This window comes from Cimex lectularius, unplaced genomic scaffold, assembly GCF_000648675.2.
Source record: "Cimex lectularius strain Harlan isolate CLEC.00 unplaced genomic scaffold, Clec_2.1 scaffold279, whole genome shotgun sequence".
In the NCBI taxonomy this organism is placed as follows: domain Eukaryota; kingdom Metazoa; phylum Arthropoda; class Insecta; order Hemiptera; family Cimicidae; genus Cimex; species Cimex lectularius.
In genome coordinates this window covers 157,436-180,508 of record NW_019392827.1, presented here as the reverse complement: position 1 = coordinate 180,508, position 23,073 = coordinate 157,436, and the positions used below count along the sequence as shown (strand labels likewise).

At 34.0% G+C, this 23,073-nt stretch overlaps 2 protein-coding genes across 3 annotated transcripts in view; one reads left to right on the top strand and one right to left on the bottom strand.

Moving 5' to 3' along the window:
- Positions 1-3,082: 3,082 nt before the first annotated feature.
- Positions 3,083-23,073, bottom strand: part of LOC106668455 (protein henna) — a 33,038-nt gene continuing 13,047 nt past the window's right edge. The window contains exons 2-8 of the mRNA XM_014397283.2: positions 11,543-11,671; positions 9,874-10,048; positions 5,982-6,144; positions 5,728-5,924; positions 3,761-4,023; positions 3,475-3,704; positions 3,083-3,415 (exon numbers count right to left, since the gene is read on the bottom strand). Of these exons, the coding sequence (XP_014252769.1) occupies positions 3,256-3,415; positions 3,475-3,704; positions 3,761-4,023; positions 5,728-5,924; positions 5,982-6,144; positions 9,874-10,048; positions 11,543-11,671 (1,317 nt within the window). The 3' untranslated portion in view covers positions 3,083-3,255. The remainder of the gene's footprint in view (positions 3,416-3,474; positions 3,705-3,760; positions 4,024-5,727; positions 5,925-5,981; positions 6,145-9,873; positions 10,049-11,542; positions 11,672-23,073) is intronic.
- LOC106668523 overlaps positions 7,307-23,073 on the top strand; it is a 32,305-nt gene continuing 16,538 nt past the window's right edge. The window contains exons 1-2 of one of the 2 annotated variants that reach the window (XM_014397642.2): positions 7,307-7,349; positions 7,442-7,562. Coding sequence is in view for 1 of the 2 variants with exons in the window: in XM_014397473.2 (XP_014252959.1) it covers positions 16,053-16,068 (16 nt within the window). In the remaining variant the exon portion in view is untranslated. Of the gene's footprint in view, positions 7,350-7,441; positions 7,563-15,863; positions 16,069-23,073 lie in introns of those variants that run through there. The other variant, XM_014397473.2, reaches the window with a different exon arrangement.

Here is a 23,073-nt window from a genome sequence, read left to right as displayed (position 1 = left end):
GTTTTTCTCGAAAATTACTAGGTTTAAGTGCTTAATTCTTTCTTCAATCGACTCTGCAGGTCGTTTTACATCGAAAAGAATAAAATATTTTTCTTTTTTTTTCGTTTTTCTAGAAAAGTAAGTGATTTACAAGATTAATTCCTTTTCCTATCGACTCAGCAGGTCGATTTACATCGAAAAGGACAAAAATTTTTCGGTTTTTTGCGTTTTTCTCGAAAATTACGCGATTTACGAGCTTAATTCTTTCTTCAATCGACTCTGCAGATCATTTTACATCGAAAAGAAAATAAATTTTTTTTCTCGATTTTTTCTGTTTTTCTCAAAAACGACGTGATTTATGGGCTTAATTCTTTCTTCAATCGACTCTGCAGGTCGTATTACATCGAAAAGACATTAAATTGTTTTTGGTTTTTTAAGTTTTTATCGAAAATCACTAGGTTTAAGAGCTTCTTTCTTCAATCGACTCTGCAGGTCGATTTACATCGAAAAAGACAATAAAAAAGTGACGAAGGAGGGGTTTGAAATTTACGATCTTTAGTACATGGCCGCTATTCTACGTTTGTATTGATAGCGATCGACTAAGGTTCTTTAGGCTAACTCATAGTTAGGGATGGTTAGGGTCTGGACTAACATATCTGAAAACAAACTACGGGAAATAAAGAACTCTGTAGATGCATGGCCTACTTCATTCAGAAATAGTAGAAAAGACGAAGTGGTTCTTGCACAGTTGAGGATTGGACACTGGTAGAGCCGAGGGTCATTTGATGGGGCGAGAGACACCTCCAATTGCGGAATGTGCAATCAAACATATACTTACATCATGCTCATTAGAAACTGGGGATGTAAGCCAGAAACCCTGTTATGGATGTACACCATGATAGTAAGACCTCTACTTACATACGGAGCTATAGCCTGGGCTGATAAAGCGGAACAAATAACCAAAAGGAAAGAACTCACAAAAATACAGAGACTTGCATGCATCTGCATAACGGGAGCAATGAGAACATGTCCTAAAATTAGCATGGAAAAGATATTGGGACTAATCCCCCCCCTACATCACATGATAGAAAGGACAGCACAGAAAACCATAATCAACTTTATTAGAGAGAAACCTCAAACAGGAATAAAACTGAAATGGAGAGACCGAAACAAACTGTGGAAAAACCATCCCTCACTCATGGCTCCAAGAGATGACATCAACAAGAGGTTTGAATTTAATCAAAAATTCCGTATACATCTGGGCACCTAAAAGGAATGGGAAAGAAAAGGAAAAACTCCCTCAAAAAAGGCACCATCCTTTGGTACACAGATGGATCTAGAACACAAGAAGGTACAGGGGCAGGAGTATCTGGACCTGGAACCAAATACTCAGAACCCTTGGGAAAACACACCAGTATCTTCCAAGCTGAGATTCACGCAATTGAAAGATGTATCCAATTCAGTCTAAATAGAGGGTACAAAAACAAGCATATAGCTATCATGTCAGATAGCCAAGCAGCCATCAAAGCACTAAGCTCAAATACCATTAGTTCAAAGATGGTGCTGAACTGCAAAACCAAACTAAACATATTGGGTATGCAGAATAAAGTTAGCCTCTGCTGGGTCCCAGGACACATGGGAGTAGAAGGCAACGAGGAAGCGGACACCCTTGCAAGAAAAGGGGCTGCCACACCGCTGATAGACACCTTCTGTGGCATAGGAACCCACACTATTAACGAATACCTCAGACAGAAGGACAAAAAGAAAATGAGTGAACTTTGGAATTCACTTATTGGGCATAGACAATCCAAGAATCTTCTAACCAATTTTGGCAAGAAAGAAATCACAGAATGTGTCAAAGGAAGCAGGAATAGACTGCGAATCCTAACAGGATTCCTAACAGGACACTGTAGATTAAATGGACATCTAAAGAAAATTGGAATAATCCAAGATGGCACATATAGATTCTGCAAGGAAGCAGAAGAGACACCAACACACTTACTAACAAACTGCGGAGCTACATTAGCCCGCAGGAGGAAGTGTTTTGGGATGTACAATGTGACCATAGAAGAGCTTCAACCACTGAAACCGGGCCTATTAATCAAGTTTCTTGATGAAATAGGACTCACCGATGTGCTTTAGGCACAGAATGGGGGATACAATAGCTCTCAAAGGGCGCAGTATACTATACCCTGAAATTACAATCTACAATCTACAATCATGCTCATTATAGCCCATAGACGTCTACACTCCTTGCCTATAAGCATCCAAGAAATGCTAGGCGACAACAATGATAGTATACGCAATTTGTTTGATTTTCTCAAGTCAGCAAATCTACTCGACAAAATATGAGCTCACACTGTTTGTCCTTCTCTACATATACAAGATCAGATATATAAAGATAAATAATATATAATAAAGACAATAAGATAATAATAATTAGATATTATAATAATAAAGATAATAAATAATAATAATAGATATAGATATAGAATAAAAATAAATAAATATAGATAGATAAATATACTAGGTCGACCGTGCCTCTTTCTATCTATTAGATAATGAGTTAGTCATTGGGACAATCATGACCCTTGGTGGTTGCGTCCCCCCCCCCAAAAAAAAAACGACAATACGCAAATCTGGACAGTGGGGATCGCAGAGCGAAGGGATACTGCAGGGGTTGCTTAGCATCGGGCAGATGTGCCCGGGGTAATACAATCTTATGGAAAATTGGACTTTGGATTTGTTTCGGGTAGCTTCGCATACCGTTGCATCGGGTAAGTGTGTTCCCGGCTTTAAACGCTCATGATCAGATTGAAGGAATCAGAAGGAGATGATCCTCATCGAAATTTAAAATTTAAAGATTATTTGGAGATCGTGAGATGCGCTCTGGTGTGACATAGGTTGTAGAAAAACATTTTCTTTCGTGCCAACGTTTCGATCTTTATTGAGATCATCTTCAGGGCTCAAAGTGTTTGTTTTCTGTGTAGATGTGTTGAGAGTGCCATTAAATCATTAATTAACGGCCACTAAACACCACACATTAAAATTTAAACTTTTTTCTGTCGATCTCAACATTCTTACCGATTAAGAATAAACAATATCAAAGGTTACGTTTATTATCGATAAAAAAATAGTTACAGCAGTTTCTTGCATTTCACTACCATCCAATTGATACAGTTTTAAGGGTTTCAATCACAATTTCTAATTATTCAAGAGGGAAAAAAATGGAACACAAATCTGCCAATTTGAACCATAAAGTGATTGATTGTTATATTATAAGACCCTATTGAGGACGTCAGTAAGGGAACATATTTCACGGCTTGATTGGCGAAGAAGATCCTGAATTTGCTGTTTGGAGTCCAAAACTTCAACGCTTTGTGTGTAAGCGTTGTACCTCACACCGAAATTCCTTGGGATGATTTCTGCATATTTTCTGAAAACGGGTAAACATTATTACATGCTTTTAACATATATATAATATATAATAAGTACATCATTTTTTCTTTTGCATCGTCAAAACTCTCAGCGACGAAGTAGACTGGTTGATATTCTGTTATAGGATAAGTCTGGAGCGCGGTCACAGGTGGATCGAAGGACTTGAGGACAGGTTTGTCGCTCAGGCAATACTTAAGCTCACCGTATGAAGAAAGAAGTCCGGCTCCGAAAGCCTTGAGCTGATCGTTCTGCCGACAAAGGCCGAACTCGACGGTGAACCAGTAACACTGGAAAATTCAGACGTTGTAAAAATGAGAAATTTCTTTTTGGTTCGATAAATTACAGTTGCGATTTTTTCGACATATTCGTCAGGCGCGCCGAGCGAGGCGAGTCCGATTTCTTGTGAAAACTGGGCAAATGAAGGATCGGCAAAAAGTGGCACGTGGCCCAAAAGCTCGTGGCACACGTCAGGCTCTGGTGTGTAGAGCGGCATGCTTGGGTGGCGGATGTACTGAGTCGAATGGAACACCCTGAAAGCCAAGCCTGCGAGGAAATCCCTCGAAGACAGCAAACCTGCCACCGGCCTCAGAGTGAACCCTGTGCAATCTAAAAAAACACAATTTTGTTTTAGAACGAAATACTCAAACAATGACTTCAACTGTAAAATGATAAACAAATAACACAAAAGTGGTGAAATATCAAAAATTGACATACAAAAACCAAAGAGATTAGGCTAGCTCAAAAAATATATCTTTTGGTTTTCCCAAAAAATTGTATTCAGAGAGGTTGTATGTTGTGCAATAAAAAACAAATCGATTGCTTATAAAAAATATTAAAAAAATTTTTTAATCTACTTTTTTACTCAGCTCGGTCACAAATTATAGTAATAAATAATTAATCTTTGTGTAAGGTATTGGTTGAGATAAAAAAGTCAGTGCCACGAGCGGGATTCGAACCCAAGACCTTCCGCTAAATACGCCGCTGCTCTACCACTTGAGCTATCGTGACTTCCATCCACTCGGACACTAACTTCCCATCTCAACCCACCTTTTGATTTTTCCCTCCTACCTTGTATAAAGATTAATTATTTGAAAGAGGTTATTTGGTTAATCGGACCACGAAATCTAATGGAGTTAATAAGCAAAATGAAGTATATCTTCACTAAAAGCTCTCTGTGGCCGTTTTATTTGTCGCCGAGAATCAAGTAGATTACACGACATTTGAAAAATGGCAAAGAGGAGGGAAATCAAGCTCAATTTTTGGCACCAATTCAAATTAAACTCACTCGGTGGCATAACCATCGATTTTTATTTTCTAATAAAAAGAATCTACTACTACTAGAGAGTGACAGACCAAAAAGTAGTAGCTGGTATATATGATTTCTATGGTTATCCGATATGGTATTAGCATAAATTTTTACAAGTCACTAAAATCTAAATTACTTTGGAGAAGGTGTTTGTATATTGAACCTTCTCCCAAAAGAGAATATGAACATTTCTCAGGTATACATTTTCGATGATATATATTTTTCCAAACCAGCTCTGAACTTATTCCTTCATCCTTACTTTTCTCACTTATAATGACATGAAATCTAAACATTCTTCATATTGGCTGAATGAATGAAATTCAATCCAGACCAAAAATGTCTATTTTTTTATTGCTAAAAAAATCATATTTAAGGGCTTTATGGTGCTTAAAATTAATAGTTATTCAGATATCGTGAGATGCGGTCGGGTGTGATGTAGGTTTCAGAAAAACATTTTCTTTATCGTGCCAACGTTTCGATCTTTTATTGAGATCATCTTCAGGGCCTGGGATTTACAAACAATGTTTACATTTAACAAATACATTTAGGATGTGGATAAGTGAATTTATACAATGCAAAATATATTTTATATTCAAACAAAGTATTTCTACTCACTCAAAGTGTTTGTCTTCTGTGTAATTGTGCCATCCTTGTGTGTCGTCGATGGCACAATTACACAGAAGACAAACACTTTGAGTGAGTAGAAATACTTTGTTTGAATATAAAATATATTTTGCATTGTATAAATTCACTTATCCACATCCTAAATGTATTTGTTAAATGTAAACATTGTTTGTAAATCCCAGGCCCTGAAGATGATCTCAATAAAAGATCGAAACGTTGGCACGATAAAGAAAATGTTTTTCTGAAACCTACATCACACCCGACCGCATCTCACGATATCTGAATAACTATCGATTAACGGTCACTAATCTCTACACTTAAAATTAATGCATTATTCAAATTAACCTGAAAGATGGCTTAAGTTTTAAATTCAGAATTACCCTTTAAAAAATTAGAAATGTCCTCGAGCTGTGGGATGTTATCTTCCCTGAAGCCGCAGTTCTCGATGAGCAGAGGGAAAACGTGGTTGTGCTCTTTGCAGGCGTGGGTGGGATAAAGAGAGGAGAGCTGCTTGAAGACGGTCCCCCAAGTGGCGATTTCTTCTGGTGTGTACTCAACACGCGGAATCGGTTCGCCGCTGGAAATAAATGTCACAGTGAAGAACTGTAAAGTGCTTAAAAACGGACAGACTTACTGTTTGTAGTTGTAGGCAATGTCTGCGAAGTACTTCCTCCTCGCCCTGTACACCGGATCCGTGAAGCCGGGGTGGTCTGCGTCCAGTTCGGCACCATATGTCAAGATCTGGTTGGCGAATCTGTCAAGATCTCTGATTCTTCTCGGAAACCATGGGACAGTACCTAGAACAGGAGAGTGTAAACCATAATTAATTAACATTTTGAACCAAGAATGCCTTTCTGGAAGTGTATATTTGTGCAACTTCCTGTATAACATTAAAATATATCAGAAATCACAATTGGAAAGGAAAAGCATTAAATATTTGAACTAGTTGAAATGAAAATCCATAAAGTGCTAAGTATGCTTTATTCTCTCATTCTTTCTAGGAAATCGCAGTATCTGTGCTGTGCTTTAAGGTATGTGAAGCTACCAGATGCTACCCGAAGCAAATCCAAAGTCCAATTTTTCATAATATTGTATAACCCCGGGCACATCTGCCCGATGCTAAGGAACCCCCTGCAGCATCCCTTCGCTCTGCGATCCCCACTGTCCAGATTTTCGTCGGGTAGCATCGAGTACAGTCGTAGACAAAAGAACCGGACATTCATATTTTTATTCAAACTACATGTATTATTGTAGTTATATTATTTACAACATACTTATTTTAATTAATTAAGGTTTTAAGTTGAGATGAAAAAAGGTTAATGGCACGTGCGGGATTCGAACCCACGATCTTCGGCTAGATACGCCATAGAGCAGCGGCGTATCTAGCCGAAGATCGTNTAACAATTTATTACACGGTTTTGCTCATAAAATTTAACTAACCCTAACCACCCCTAACCATTTAACTAACAATTTATTACACGGTTTTGCTCATAAAATTTAAGTAACAATTTATTTCATAGTTTTGCTCATAAAATTACACCATTTTCGTCGAGTAGCTTCAGAACAGGACACTCATATTTTTGTAGTTTATTTCAAACTAAGTATATGAATTTTGTCGTAATATTTCAACATTCCTATTTTAATGTAAACCAAATTAGACGAGATCAAAAATACATGAGGTTTTATAAAAATTATTTAATTATGATGGTTAGGAAGAAAATTTATCAAAACACCGGAATAACTTTGTTATTTAAAACAATTAAGTTTAACAAACAAGTTATTACATGGTTGTGCTTATAAAATTTAACTAACAATTTATTACATGGTTTTGCTCAAAATAATGCATTAAGAAGAAAAGAGGCGTTGCGGTCGCGATACTGATTTGTGATACACGCTGTGTGACTACGTGGCGTGCGCTTGACGTCGCATAGATGTGTACACCCTACCAAAACGTGGCAAGGCGTCGAGTAGCATCGAGTAGCTTCGCATAGCGTTGCATCGGGTATGTGTGTTTCCGGCTTTGAATTTTCAAGTATATTAGTACAAAGTGGTGTTTAAGGTAACCCAAAGATTATTATTTATCCAATTCTGCAGGTACACGTGTTGGAAAATCGTTAGTTTGGGCTCAGACACTCTCATACGACATTCTTGCAGTGCCGTCGCGTTACAGACATTGCTACTGCTCTTATTGGAAAGGAGTGCTGCCTTAGTAACGGTAACATTACAAATCCTTATGTCAGAAACCTTCCATCCTACAATTTTCCAAATTTCTTAGAATATTGACGGGGCCGCGCGACCTCCCAAGTGACATAAAAGTGGATCTAAATCGTCAAATTTATTTGTACTTTCATTTCCGCACAGTTCCACATTTTTTCGTTCATTAAATAGATTTATTATCCCTAACGTCGCTTATTGGATTACAAAATTTAAAAAATAATCCATAATTTGTGACTAAATTTTTAAAAAATGAATTCCATGTTCTAGCAGGATTTTATGACGCAAAAAAAGAAATTTACTTGATTTTGGCGTTCTTTTATTGAAGAACTCCAGTACCTTTATTTATATTTATTTTTTATTTAAATTATTATTATTGCTATTACATATATTATATATATTTATTTTATTAATTTTAATTATATTATTATAAAAGTATTTTATCTTATGTTGTAATTTATTTTTAATGAATTCTAGGTTTCTTTTCTTTCTGGTTCCCATTCATCCAAAAACATTGGTGGTAATTTACTGAAGAACTTCAGTATTTTTTCTCTTTTTAAAATTAATGAATTTCGGGCTAATTCCAATAACACATCTTCAGTTGATGATAGTTTTTCGACGATCGAAGCATCGTCAGTTGAAGATGTGTTTATGAAATTAGCCAAAAATTGATTAATTTTAATAAAGAGAATATAATAAATATAATAAAATTAATGAATTTTTGGCTAATTTTATAAACACATCTTCAGCTGACGATGCTTCGATCGTCGAATAACTATCATCAACTGAAGATGGGTTTATGAAATTAGCCAAAAATTCATTAATTTTAATAAAGAGAAAAATGCTGGAGTTCTTCACTAAGGTAACACCAATGTTCATGGATAAATAGGAACTATAAAAGAAAAGAAAATCAGAATTCATTGAAAATAAATTATTAATTTCTATAGCTCCCAATTTTTTCCGTTTTGTACAAGCATTTATTGTCCCTAACATCTTTGAATTTTGCGCTAAATGGTTTATAAATCAATTTTTTAACAAAAACAAACTGTAATTTTTGACAATTTTTTTAGAGTGTAGAGCAAATTATTAGGTGTTAAGGCGGTGTTTTATTAGTGTTGCTATTAATCTGTAGTACTTAAATCACCATAAAAAACCATAGAAATCACCGATGGCTGTAGATAGAAGACATATTAATAAAAACTAATTTGCAAAGTTTGTCGAAGATATTGATTTAAATAAACTGTAAAATTGCTGTATGAAAAATCACAGTTTTACAGTATATGTATTCAATCGTGATGGTTTACGAAAGATTGTTAAAATAGAGAGTGAGAAAAAGAGAGAGAGAGAGAGAGAGAGAGAGAGAGAGAGAGAGAGAGAAATAAATTTGCATCATTTTGGCACTCCAACGAACTACAAAAGTTAGTCGTGAGATGCGGTCTGGTGTGGCGTAGGTTTTAGAAAAACATTTTCTTTATCGTGCCAACGTTTCGATCTTTATTGAGATCATCTTCAGCGCTCAGTGTTTGTTTTCTGCGTAAGTGTGCCATTCTTGCGTGTCGTGTTGAGAGTGCCCAATCATCACAGCAGACCGCATCTCACGATTTCTGAATAATCATCGACTAAAGGTCACTAATCTCCACAAAGAAACTACAAAAGGTACTTTTCTTAAATTTAAATGTAGATACAAAAATTGACATGAAATTTACTGAACAATTTATTTTACTGCTCAGGTGTAAATAAACAAATTCATTAAAAAAAATATTTTTAAAGCTCTATGCCAATCAGTAGTTTAATATCCCGATTGCTGTTGGAAATAATCACATATGTTCTGCAACATCTTTTACCACATGTCCTTCGGGCATTGCTTTCTAAAAGTACTTAGCGGTTTCCTGCACCCAGGTTCAGAAGACGTCAATTCTTCGCTTTTTATATATTTATATTAAACGTTATTAACATTTTCAATTATTTAGTAGAAAATTTTGAGGAGTTTTGTGCTTTTTCTCTACCCCGCAACCCTAGAGTCGACTAAGTTTATTTTTTAGGAGAGCTGTTTTGAGTGTGCGTGTTTATTTACATTTTATGTAAAATATGTACAAATTGAAATCCTTTTCAACGTTAAAAAAAATAGAGGAGTCTAAATTAGAAAAAATACTATTTTTTTTTCGACATTGTATGTTCACCAGCATTCATAGTTCACGTTATTCTAGAATTACTTAATTGATCCAATTGAAATTAAAATTTGACATTTTTTTAACAGGTATATAGTAGAATGTAGAGTCATCTTAAGTAAAGAGTTTATTTTTTCCTCTCACCTCTGTTGTTTGTGTGGTTTCTGGATATGATGTTGAAGTATTCGCAGGACTCTTTCAGCTTTTGGATAGCACCGCCGAGGTCACCTCCGGGTGCGCATTCCACCATGAACTCATAACGGTCTGGGAATCTCATCGAAGACCTGGACTCGATGTGGAGGAGGTTGACATTGTGTTTCTGAAAAGGAGTAACATCTTAACTGAAATTTCGATGAAATTAAAATAGAACTCGCAACCGAGGGAACTTCAGCCTCGTTTAGAACCGATGGTTAAAAGTTCATAAAAATAAACATACGGTTCTAGAACTTGCACCTTTTTCTATTTGATATCACACCTCAAAGTGATCTACAACCTTAGTTGGACTTAACTTTGACGTGATATACTTCATGAAGGTTTCCAGACCATCCAACATTAGACGAAACCGTCCAAGATTTCAAATTAAAAACAAAATTATATATTTTCTTTACCCCCTTCGTTTATGAATTATCAATTAAGATAATATTCTACTAGAAGGTCTCGTTAGAATAACACATTTATCAAAAAAGATGATCTGGAAAATTATCAGAGTAGAGAATATAAATATAACATTCCCCCTCGACGGTGAGACTCAGAAATACAATCTTTTTTCTCTTTATTTAAATCGCACGAAATTTTAGATCTAGTAAACAAGTTGAATGGAAAAATAGAAACGCAAGGTTGTATTTAAATTTTGATAAGGAACAAATCGTCAAAAAGGCACCTGAAGAAAATTTCAAACCTTTCATTTGCATTTGTGAATTTGCTAGCTGCCCTGTTCGAATTGTTAAAAAATTAATAAGCGCGGTTTTCCCAATATTTTTTTGATGAGGGTTTTAGACAGGGCTGCGACCTTAGCCCCTTTTTGTTCTTGCTCTTCATTAATGACCTCCCTCATTAGACGTAGCCATACTGGCCAGCGCTCTGTCGTCCTTGCAGATTAACTTTGACTCTCTGGGATTTTAACACCCAAACACAGGATTTCTTAACACTTCAAAAGAATTTGTATAATGCAATTAATTCGGTTTGGTACAATCATCTCAACTATTATATTGAACGTAATTTCTTCAAAGTTTTTAAGGCGATCGATGCTCTGTGCTTTGGAGGTGCCAGGGTTTTACCCAACTACATGCTCTACTTAGAAACTTGCATATTATTCTTATACCAATTGAAACTCTATTTTAGCTAATTTAAGCAGGACAATCTCGTTGTCCGACTAATAACTACAGATTTCTCAAAATTACAGCGGTTGAAATAATTCTAATGTACTGGTTAAAAGCGCTCAACTCATTAGCTCTCATTTTAATATTGATTTTGAGATTTTCCTTAATAAACATGAATAATGGTTCTCTAAATACTGGGCTTATGAATCGTCCAATCCAGACATTTTGAAAGTTGTACCGAATTCTCCTTAGATCCCAAAATTTGAAACAAAACATACTCCGGGTTGGTTTTTGTAGTCCAGTTTTCCTAACATTTAAAATGTTAAATATTATATATTCTTTATTTATTTAAGTCGAGAGGCAAAGTATTATTACTGGTACTCTTGTTTATAACTTGTAAATACATATAGACAGTAAGTAAATAAATTTGAAATATAAAAACAAATAAAAGATTTTTTTTTATATAGTCATGCTTGATATAGAGATTTGATTACCTTAAATAGCTCTAGGTATGCCACAAGAGCTCCAACTTCGTCTTCCTTTCTCGGCGAGAAGTAGAGGCACGTAGACTTGGCGTTGTCCAGCCCTTCCTTAATGTAATTTCCACCGTCCATCAGGGTCGGCTGCAATCGTAGAAATGATTAATCCCACCGGGTCACTCGTAATATAGACATGGGTATGGTAAAAAAAATAAAATAAAAAATAAAAAAATTACGTAATTCGTTTCAATGTCACAGTTGCAAATTATTCTCCGGTTGGGGGGGGGGGATTATAATATTTTGGAGACGCAATGGCTGCTTGTCTTTCGTCAGAAACTAGAAATAGGTAAATTACACGTTCCTTTCCGACTGGAGGAATTTTCTCTTATAATTGCTTATTTACACGTGTCCATTTGCGTACGACCTGTTTATGACACCGATCTGATTGACAAATTAATAATATTTGTCGATTAAATTTGAACATGACGATTTAAATGATGCGAAAAGATTTTAATAAATTGCACCATAAATAAACGTATACATAGTGAAAAACCACGTTCTTAGTAGCAAAAGGACAGAGAATTCGTATTTTATTTTAAAGTACATTTATAAAAATTTGTCAGAGGTTTAATGTTACGTTCTATAAAAAATGACTGAAATACATAACAAGAATATAGGGGGTTTGATCAACAATATCAACGATGTGTGGTGATTAGTGACGTTAATCGATAATTATTCAGAAATCGTGAGATGCGGTCTGGTGTGATGTAGGTTTCAGAAAAAACTTTCTTTATCGTGCCAGCGTTTCGATCTTTATTGAGATTATCTTCAGGGCCTTGTGCTGTTCCCTGATTGATAGCCGATGCATGTTTCTTCTCATTGTTGGCGATGTCCTTCAGAATACTTTTTGCTTGGTGTCCAAATGTAGTTGAAATCTGTTCATAGAATCCCATGTTCTTCGTTCTTCTCGTGTGGAAATGTGTGGTGTTTAGTGTCCGTTAGCCAACAAAAATGAATTTATGCAATGCTAGAAATTTTTCACAGAAAACAAACACTTTGTGTGAGTACAAATATTTTGAATGAAGCTAAAATTTTCTAGCATTGTATAAATTTATTTTTTTTCGCACCCTACATGTATTTGTAAAATTTAAACAATGTTTTTAAATCCCAGGCCCTGACGATGATCTCATTAAAATTCGAAACGTTGGCACGATAAAGAAAATATTTTTCTAAAACTTACGTCACACCAGACCGCATCTCACGATCTCTAAATAATCATTAACTAACGGTCACTAAACACCACACAAACATCAACGATCAATGATTTCGACAACTATTACCCCTAAGAACTATTCCACGGAAATAATAATCCACAATAAAAATACACATGACTAAAGACCTTCATTTTCATTATTATTGACTTTTTTATACAGGATGTTGTTCGGCTACTCGTGTTACAAACTTTGTCAGTAGATTCTACATTTAAAATGGAACCAAAAAGTCCTGATTAACTATGGTCGGAATCTCAACAGATTCGGAGTTATCCTTTTTCTGATTTTTCAAGATTTCACGTCCTTACTTCAAATACACAATGATAACTCCAAAACTAAAAGGTTTTGGACAAATTCGCTGATACCATCGAAAACTACGTTAAATTTCCAATAAGATGGGTTAATATTAAACTTGTTCGTGAAATAAGCGTTTTAGTAGAGAGAAATAATTTTTTTTCAAAGTTGAAAAACTTACTATGGTGATTCTAAACTACCATTTCCAAACCTAGAGACCAGCAAATTTCAAAAAACGTACTCCATTTAATATTCTTTTTAATGGTATAATTTCTTTTTTTAATTACTTTTAAAAGTTGAAGAAATTGATGGAGGAAAGGAAAAAACCGTGGCTGACAGATTGGTAAGATGGAAAATAATAAATAAAAAACTGAAGGAAATTTTGAATGAATTTATTACACGGTTTTGCTCATAAAATTTAAGTAACAATTTATTTCATGGTTTTGCGCATAAAATTACACCATTTTCGTCGAGTACCGTCAGAACAGAACACTCATATTTTCGTAGTTCATTTCAAACTATGTATATATAATTTTGTCGTTATAATAATTACAACATTCTTATTTTAATATAAATCAAATTAAACGAGATCAAAAATTCATGAGTCTTTATAACAATTATTTAATTATGATGGTTAGGAAGAAAACATATCAAAACACCGGAATAACTTTATTTAAAACAATTAAGTTTAACAAACAATTTATTACATGGTTGTCTTTAAAGATCTTAAACGCGAATGTTTATAGCAATCAAAAATTAAAAATGTTTGGGCTGGATCCGTCCAATTTTTTTCTCCTTTGCCTATTCTTCCAGTTGACAATTCATATCTTTCCTGAATTCTGTTTCAATACAAAGTTTTTACAAGAGTTGGAAAGTTATTATAAGTTAGAAAAGGAAGAAATCATAAAATCTCTAGTATTGATTTATTTCCAAAGGTCAGGTTTGTGCCTTTACTTAGGTTTATAAAGTTTTAAAGCCCTGTAAATTTTCCTTGGGATCAGTGAAGTCTTTTCAAGTCGTTATCACTATTTTTATGATTTTCGAATAAAAAATAAATTTTTGATTTTACTAAAAATTTGCGCTTTTTTTTGGGGGGGGGGGTGAAAAATAAATATCAACTCTGTTTCTAAAAAATATTTTAACGCTATGTCCTTCGGTATTGTAGGATATTGAAATACATAAATTACCGAATGACGTAGCCAAAGTAGGTTAATTTTTTATCAGGAAAAATGGACCATCTTCATTTTTTGTACCTCACAAAACCCGCGAATAAAACGTTTTGGTAAAACCAAATTATATTAATTGTTGCAACCCTGAGATGTTTGTTATTTATTTTGTTAATTATGTTAAACTTGCAATAAAATGTGGTCAATGATCAATGATTTCAACAACTATTACCCCTAAGAACTATTCCACGGAAATTATAATCCACAATAAAAATATTGTAATCCATGACTAAAGCCCTTCATTTTCATTATTACTAACTTTTTTTTATGCAGGATGTTCGGCTACTCGTGTTCCAAACTTTGTCAGTAGATTCTACATGTTAAATGGAACCAAAAAGTCCTGATTAACTATGGTCTAAATCTCAACAGATTCGGAGTTTATTCCACTTTTTCTGATTTTTTTAAGATTTCACCACCTTGCTTCGAATACACAATGATAACTCTAAAACTAAAAGGTTTTGGACAAATTCGCTGATACCATCGAAAACTACGTTAAATTTCCAATAAGATGTGATTAATATTAAACTCGTAAACGTTCGTGAAATAAGCGTTTTAGTAGAGAGAAATAATTTGTTTTCAAAGTTGAAAAACTTACTATGGTGATTCTAAACTACCATTTCCAAACCTAGAGACCAGCAAATTTCAGAAAACGTACTCCATTTAATATCCTTTTTAGTGGTGTAATTACTTTTTCAAAGGTGAAGAAATTGATGGAGGAAAGAAAAAATCCGTGGCTGACAGATTGGTAAGATATAAAATTAAAAAAAAAAAAACTTAAGGAAATTTTGAATGAATTTATTAAACTTTTTTCTAAAATTTGGCTTCGAAACCTAAATAGTGCAAGTGTTTACTTATTTGCCAACACGACTGCAACTTTGATTTAAATATTATTGTATTATTATTCTCCGGAATAAAAGAGTTTTAAGATTCAAAACGTTTTCAGTTATCTGTGTAATATCTTGTTAACGCTATGGCTTCTTTTTCTAATGAAAATAATTCTAATCGAAAACACATTGCGGAGGGTGGAGAGCATTTCGAAATCAAAATTAAAAAACTTATAATAAATTCATTCAAAATTTCCTTAAGTTTTTTTAAATTTGTTATTAATATTAATCGTTCCACCTTACCAACCCTTCAATCACGGTTTTTCCTTTCCTCCATCAATTTCTTCGCCTTTGCAAATAGAATCTAAAAAGCAATTACACTAAAAAAAGATATTAAATGGGAGAATGTTTTCTGAAATTTGCTGGTCTTTAGGTTTGGAAATATTAGTAAGTTTTTCAACTTTGAAAAAAATTTCTTTTTTAAAGTTCTGGCTACTAAAACGCTTTTTTCACCAACGTTTACAAATTTAGTATTGATCACATCTTATTGGAAATTTAATGTAGTTTTTAATGGAATCAACGGATTTGTCCAAAACATTTTAGTTTTGGAGTTGTCTGGCTCTGCGTGTCCTCGCTGTTTTGTACATAGCTCATAATATATATACATATAACTTTCGTAAGGAAAAAAAATTAAAAAAATAAAATATGTACTTTGCGTTATTTATCTGTCTTTAAGATCATCACGCATCGGATCATCAAATCGTTTTCTAACACGACAGTATACCGATTGTTTACAGCACATTGTTTTCACCAGACTATAGAACGTAGTGTTTTATTTATCTTTAGTCTTGTTATAAAAGTCTTTTTAATTTATTTTCTTATAGACAAACAATTTCTCGATCGGTACAAAATGGACAACGATCAAGGTAAAGGAAAAACATTTGAAATTTTAGTGTAGAACGATACCGTTTTATGGTTTGACTTTAAAAACACGTTAGGTTGTACAAAATTTGTTCAGAGGCGACGAGATTTTCCACAGTTGGTATGAAAAAAATTCCATACCTATCAAATGATAAGGGCAGCGAAGAAAACCATGCTCGACATCTCTAGAGGGTTTTAAATTTAAATGGATGGACTACACCAAAGAGAAAATTATGTACTCACGGCTCCACGAAATGATAAAAAACGAACGTATTTGAATCAATCAAAGCTTAGGCGTCAAAACTGGTATAACTATGGATCCACAAGAAGGTTCAGAGGCAGGAGAATTTGGTCCCTAATTACTCAGAGGTAATGGACATCATAACTTAGAATACACTAAATTCCTTTTTGCACAGACATTAGGAAACTACAGTTATTATATCAGATATCCTAGCAGCCGTTTGAGTCCATGCTGGAATGGGTCGTCTGATCTAAAATACTAGAAAGCATATCAATCTAGACATAACACTGCTGAAGAACATTAACATTGTACCTATAAGTTGAAGTGTAATTACTGCAGAAAACTCAACATTTACAATAATTACTGCACAAAACTCAAATATCATCAGTTAGAAAATGGTGCTGAATTAATCACACCTAAATGGGTTATATATTAAAAATCGAGACACTTTCTACAGGGGTCCTTGCAGAAAAATAACTGCAACATTCCAGACAAAACCATATACCTTTAGTGGTGTATGGGTCGATGAATTACATCATAGAAACGAAAACGAGGTAAGAGTGAACTAAGAATCACTACTAGGCACATCCATGAAGCTTCCTGTCAGATTTAAAAGACAAGAAACTACAGGATGGAGCAGGAATAGGTCCTTAATTTAAGGAGGTTTCTTGGAGTGCCGCTGTAGGCTGTCTGAGAACGGTTGCCATCAAGGCAGTAACTGTAGTTTAACTGTTAACTTAACAGTTAACTGTTAACTGTAGTACTACTGTAGCAGTAACAGATTCTGCAAATAGGCAGAGAAAAAACATTTACGATAAAATGGTGGCTTTTTGGGACCTACAACTGGGTCAATTAACAAAATTCTAACCAGTAAGAATAAGTACTACTACAGTACTTCTCTACTCCGTTCGTTAACAGTTTGTCGTCTTTTGAACGAGTTACAAAGGAAGTAGACTGGCCACTCCAACCGTAAATGAACATAATAAAAAATATTCAAACTTGAGAGATGAGATAGCATTGATATCCTGAGCAATCGAGTAAAAGTAAACAACAGGGAGGCGTTAATCAATGGCCACCTGCTGTTAGAACATCTCGTTAGGATGTAGCGTCAAGCACGTCCAAACTGATTGTTTTCAATTTGAGATGAAGTGTAATATAGTTGGTTGCCTAGGAGAAATATTGGGAGATGACAATCATAGAATATAAGCATATTGCATTTAAAGTTAATGTTGTTCAAAAGCGCAGCGCCGTATTTATAAAAGATTGAGGTTTAAAGTTCGTGAAATCGAAGTGTTGAAGTGTAGTAAATGGCCGAGGGAGGAAGTAGAAGTAAGACCAATGCTTCATGTACCTTCCATTTCACGGACTTTAGCCGGGAACACACTTACCCGATGCTACGCTATGCGACGCTATCCGATGCTACCCTACGCCTTGCCACTTTTTGGTAGGGTGTGCACATCTATGCGACGTCAAGAGCACGCCACGTACAGTCACACAGCGTGTATCACAAATCAGTATCACAATCGCAATGCCACTTTTGTTCTTAATGGATTATTTTGAGCAAAACCGTGAAATAAATTGTTAGTTAAATTTTATAAGCACAACCATGTAATAAATTGTTAGTTAAATTTTATTAGTACAACCATGTAATAAAATGTTAGTTAAATGTGTTTTAAATAAAGTTATTCCGGTGTTTTGATAAATTTTCTGCCTAACCATCAAAATTAAATAATTTGTGTAAAAACTCATGAATTTTTGATCTCGTTTAATTTGGTTTACATTAAAATAAGAATGTTGTAATTAATATAACGTCAAAATTACATATACACAGTTTGAAATAAACTACGAAAATATAAGTGTGTTTTGACGCTACTCGACTAAAATGGTGTAATTTTATGAGCAAAACCATGAAATCATTTGTCAGTTAAATTTTATGAACAAAACCGTGTATTAAATTGATAGTTAAATTCATTATATCAAAAAATGGTATTCCGGTGTTTTGATCACTTTTCTACCAAACCATTAAAATTAATTAAAAAAACAACTAATGAATTTTTGATCTCGTTTAATTTGGTTCATATTAAAATAAGTATGTTGTAATTAACATAACTGCAATAATACATACAGTTTGAATAAAAATATGAGTGTCCGGTTTCTTTTGTCTTCGACTGTACACGATGCTACCCGATGAAAATCTGGGCAGTGGGGATCGCAGAGCGTAGAGTAGCGTAGCGTTGCATAGCATAGGGCAGATGTGCACGGGGGTGCATCTTATGGAAAATTGGTCTTTGGATTTACGTCGGGTAGCGTCGCATAACATCGGTAAATGTGTTCAAACTACTCAAAGAATAGAGAATCTATTCCATTTTCTAAGTCTGTTTTTTGTGTGAAATAAAATAATATTTTACTGAAAATATTAATTATTTGGCATTATTTTGTTAGAACACAAGGTTAAGTATCGTTTGCCGTTAAAACCCGGTTTAAAGATAATGCAGTAGAGTGGGGAAAAGGGTTAGAGAGATAATCTCTTGCACGAAAATCCACGTTATTGATTTCAATTAATACTGTACAGATATTCTCTTTTCAATTTTCTTTCTCGAACTTTGCCGGTTATAAAATATAGGGAAAAATTCTGGTATTATTTGAAACACGCCAGGTTTTTTGTAAAGGTAGTGCTTAGAACATATATATATATATATATATTTTTTTTTTAATGCAAAATTATTAATTGGCCACACTATCTGAAATTCGCAAGGTGGTTTTTTAATCAAACGTGGATGTTAAGGATGGAATAGTATTATCCCCAAGGACAAGAATGACCAGCAAAGAAGTAGATTTGGCCAGATTCCCAATCATGCCGGAACCTGTTTTCATTCTTTCGCATAAACATATCCAGAATCATTCAAGAAAAGCAGAAAGGGATTATTTAAAAGTTTAACATCCTCCAACGGAAAATTATCCTATTAAGAAATTTATATAGTAAAATTACTGGCAGAAAATTGGAGAAGGTCTACTTTATGTTTTAGTTAATATGAATGAGGTTCAGGTCTGATCTCTGAGTTATGTGTCCTCACTCTCAAATGGTCGGCAGTATAGATTACTTTCTTATTATCATTAACATGATGATAATAAGCAGGAGATAGTCAATTTTAGGAGACCTTAGTGGCATCTGCCACTCAGCTGACCCCTTAAAAGTATGATCAACTAGCTCCCTGTCCACCATTAAAAAGTTCTAAGTAAAAAGTAGGGTAATCTGCATATAGCAGAAGACATTTGTCAGTTTTAAACTTTGATCTGCCTATCCTCACCGAGTGGGTCTGTGTCAGTTCTAAATTTTTCCCATTTTTCTTTTCAGACCGAATACTAGAGAAAGCAAAATACTTAAACTCGTCTGACAGCATACCAAAATGATGGGTAATGCCAAAATACAGGTTCAATATTCTTCAGATCACAGGATAAATTTCACAATTTCAATTATACCTATATAAAGGTAATACCGACCATCTCACAATCCCTAAACAGTTGTACCTGCTTAAGTGCACTCCCTTTTAAAATTGGTTTTATTGAGAATGTTCCTAGTCGAGTTGACTTTTTTGAATCCTAAATGTTCTTAAAACCTCAAAATGATACGTGAATTAACAAACAATTTTCACACTACAAAAGAATTCAAGTCACCCAACGGACTTAAGAATATTATACGGAAGCATGAAACAACTGATGTTCCAACAGTGCTAGCAGTAATCATATCCACATGCTTAAGGTTCAACATAACCAATGTTGCAAAATCATCTTGAACGTTCAGTTAATTAATACCACCCCTGCTTTAAACTTCATATTAACAAAGCCATATTTTTCAAATTTACCAAATAAGTGATTTTATCAACAATAGAAGAATACAAATTGATTTGAAAATCCTAAAAATTATAAATAAATAGTTTTATTAATCCTCTTGCCATATTTTAATCAATAAGTTCCCAGGAAAAAAATTCGTGGCTCTTTAATCAGTTAAATGTTTTGTAAAAAAAATATTTTGTTCTTGTACTTCCGTTTATGTATCGTAATCACAAAATGTTATTTTATATTGATTCTTTAGTCAGTGATAAAAGTTGAACAAGGAAACATTTTTATAGTAGATCTTGAAGGATATCGCACTGATTGCAATTTCGCAAATAACCAGCTCGTGTTATTTTGGTCAATTATCTCTTCCTATTTGGAAAAAATAATTGTTTTTGACGGTCGTAAAAACAATACGCAGTTAAAATCAAGATTTCGAATTTAGATAACGTCTTGAGTCTTTGCTTGAAAATTTCCCCCCTGATGAGTAAGGGAAGCAAAAATTCTTTCTACTTTATGATTATTACGATAGACGAGAGTTTTTACTTTTTTTTCCAATTTAGGTCGTGAGCCTGATATTGTCAGGGGTGATCAAACTCCTAACAGCCATTGTGGGATGTGCAAAAACGGTTCTGGACATTGAGGGCTTAAGCCGGGAACACACTTACCCGATGCAACGCTATGCGACGCTACCCGACGCCTTGCCACGTTTTGGTAGGATGTGCACATCTATGCGACGTCAAGAGCACGCCATGTACAGTCACACAGCGTGTATCACAAATCAGTATCACTATCGCAACGCCTTTTTTTGTTCTTAATGCATTATTTTGAGCAAAACCATGAAATAAATTGTTAGTTAAATTCTATGAGCACAACCTTGTAATAAATTGTTTGTTAAACTTAATTGTTTTAAATAAAGTTATTCCGGTGTTTTGATAAGTTTTCTTGCTAGCCATCACAATTAAATAATTTTTATAAAAACTCATGAATTTTTGATCTCGTTTAATTTGGCTTACATTAAAATAGGAATGTTGTAATTGATATAACGACAAATTTACATATACTTAGTTTGAAATAAACTACGAAAAATATGAATGTAAATTGTAAAGTGGGGTAATTTTATGAGAAAAACTATAAAAAAAATTGTTAGTTAAATGGTTAGGGATGGTTAGGGTTAGCTAAATTTTATGAGCAAAACCGTGTAATAAATTGTTAGGCAAATTAATTTGATCAAAAAATGGTATTCCGGTGTTTTGATTAATTTTTTACCAAACCATTAAAATTAATTTAAAAAAAATAAAAACCAATGAATTTTTGATCTCGGTTAATTTGGTTTATATTAAAATAAGTATGTTGTAATTAATAAACGGCAGTAATACATGTAGTTTAGTTAAAAGCATGAGTGTCCGGTTCTTTTGTCTTCGACTGTACTCGATGCTACCCGACGAAAATCTGGACAGTGGGGATCGCAGAGCGTAGTGCAGCGTAGCGTTGTATAGCATCGGACTTATGTGCATGGGGGTAGTACAAACTTAAAGAATATTGGACTTTGGATTTGCTTCGGGTAGCATGCTTCGCATCGGGTAAGTGTGTTCCCAGCTTTACCCATGAATTCCTCATGGCAAGGAAACCTCCGCCGATTTGTCATGGGTCTTGCTAACTGAGCGTTTCCAATTAAAATAAACAGTATGTATATCTGGTGGTTTAGGTAACATATTAGTTGCATCCCTTTACAAAACTACAAAAAAATATATACATACTAACTATGAGTTGCCTTAAAAACCTCACACAATATAAATTTTTTTGCATATTATTCACCAGTCTCCTTAGATAATGTAAAATTCTTTAACGTACATACAGGATGCCCAAAATTATGGCTTTTTCCTTGTGAAGTCTTGATATTCGCTAAAAATTTATCAACTGATTTTTATCATATTTGCTAAACTAGTTCTAATTTCCTTCGTTGAATAATCAAAAATAAAATCATGACCTTAAAATTATCCAAGGTAATAAAAAAACATGATCAATCTTCAAAAAAATTGTCCTAGTAGTTTTTGACCTTTTGTTCTACCTTGAATGCCTTCCATTCGTGAATGATTTCCAGTTTTCCGACTAGAATCCTTTCCTCACATTATCTTTCTGTATTTAAAATATTATAACTTTGTATGCAAAATTGCATGCAATCTCTTTTTTCCTCTGGGCACTCGGCCAAACTACCGAGATGCGCAATCGACTCAGCATAAGCAGGATAAACGGGTACAAAGTTACAAGCCTTGAAATTATAGAAATTCATCTCTGAAAATAGCATATACAGTTGCAATACGAATATAGTCGAATACTATCGATTATATATATCGATTGACCACTTGAAATAAAAAAAAGGGTCAGAATTAAACAAATAATCCGCAGAAAATAGCCAAAATAAAATAACCCATCAGAATATGGACACTTAATAAACTTAGAACTGGAGGGACAATCACTCCTTTAATTCTAAAATGTGTTAAACGGCCAAACTTAAAAACAATATTTATTTTAGAAAATCAAAAATGAAGTTAACTAATATCTGATGGTTTTATCGGCCTTCTGATGTCATGTATGTTGTATCGGGGAGAGGCCAACAAAATACTCAAAAAATTGCAAAGCTTTCGGCTTATTTAATGCATACAGTATGACTGCATTCTATAGCTTAAATAAAAATAATTAACATCAAAAGAATTTTTATAGAGTCTGTGTGGGCCTCAGAGTTAATATTTATAAGTTAAGTTACCACCTGGAATGCTAGATGTTTCGTTTCTGAGGTCCACATGTACACTATAAAAATTCTTTTGATGTTATTTCTTTTTATTTTATAGCTATAGATTGTAGTTCTGATGAAGGCGTTGAATCGAAAGCTTGACTACAATTTTGCGTCCCCCCAGATTCGTACAACTATTAA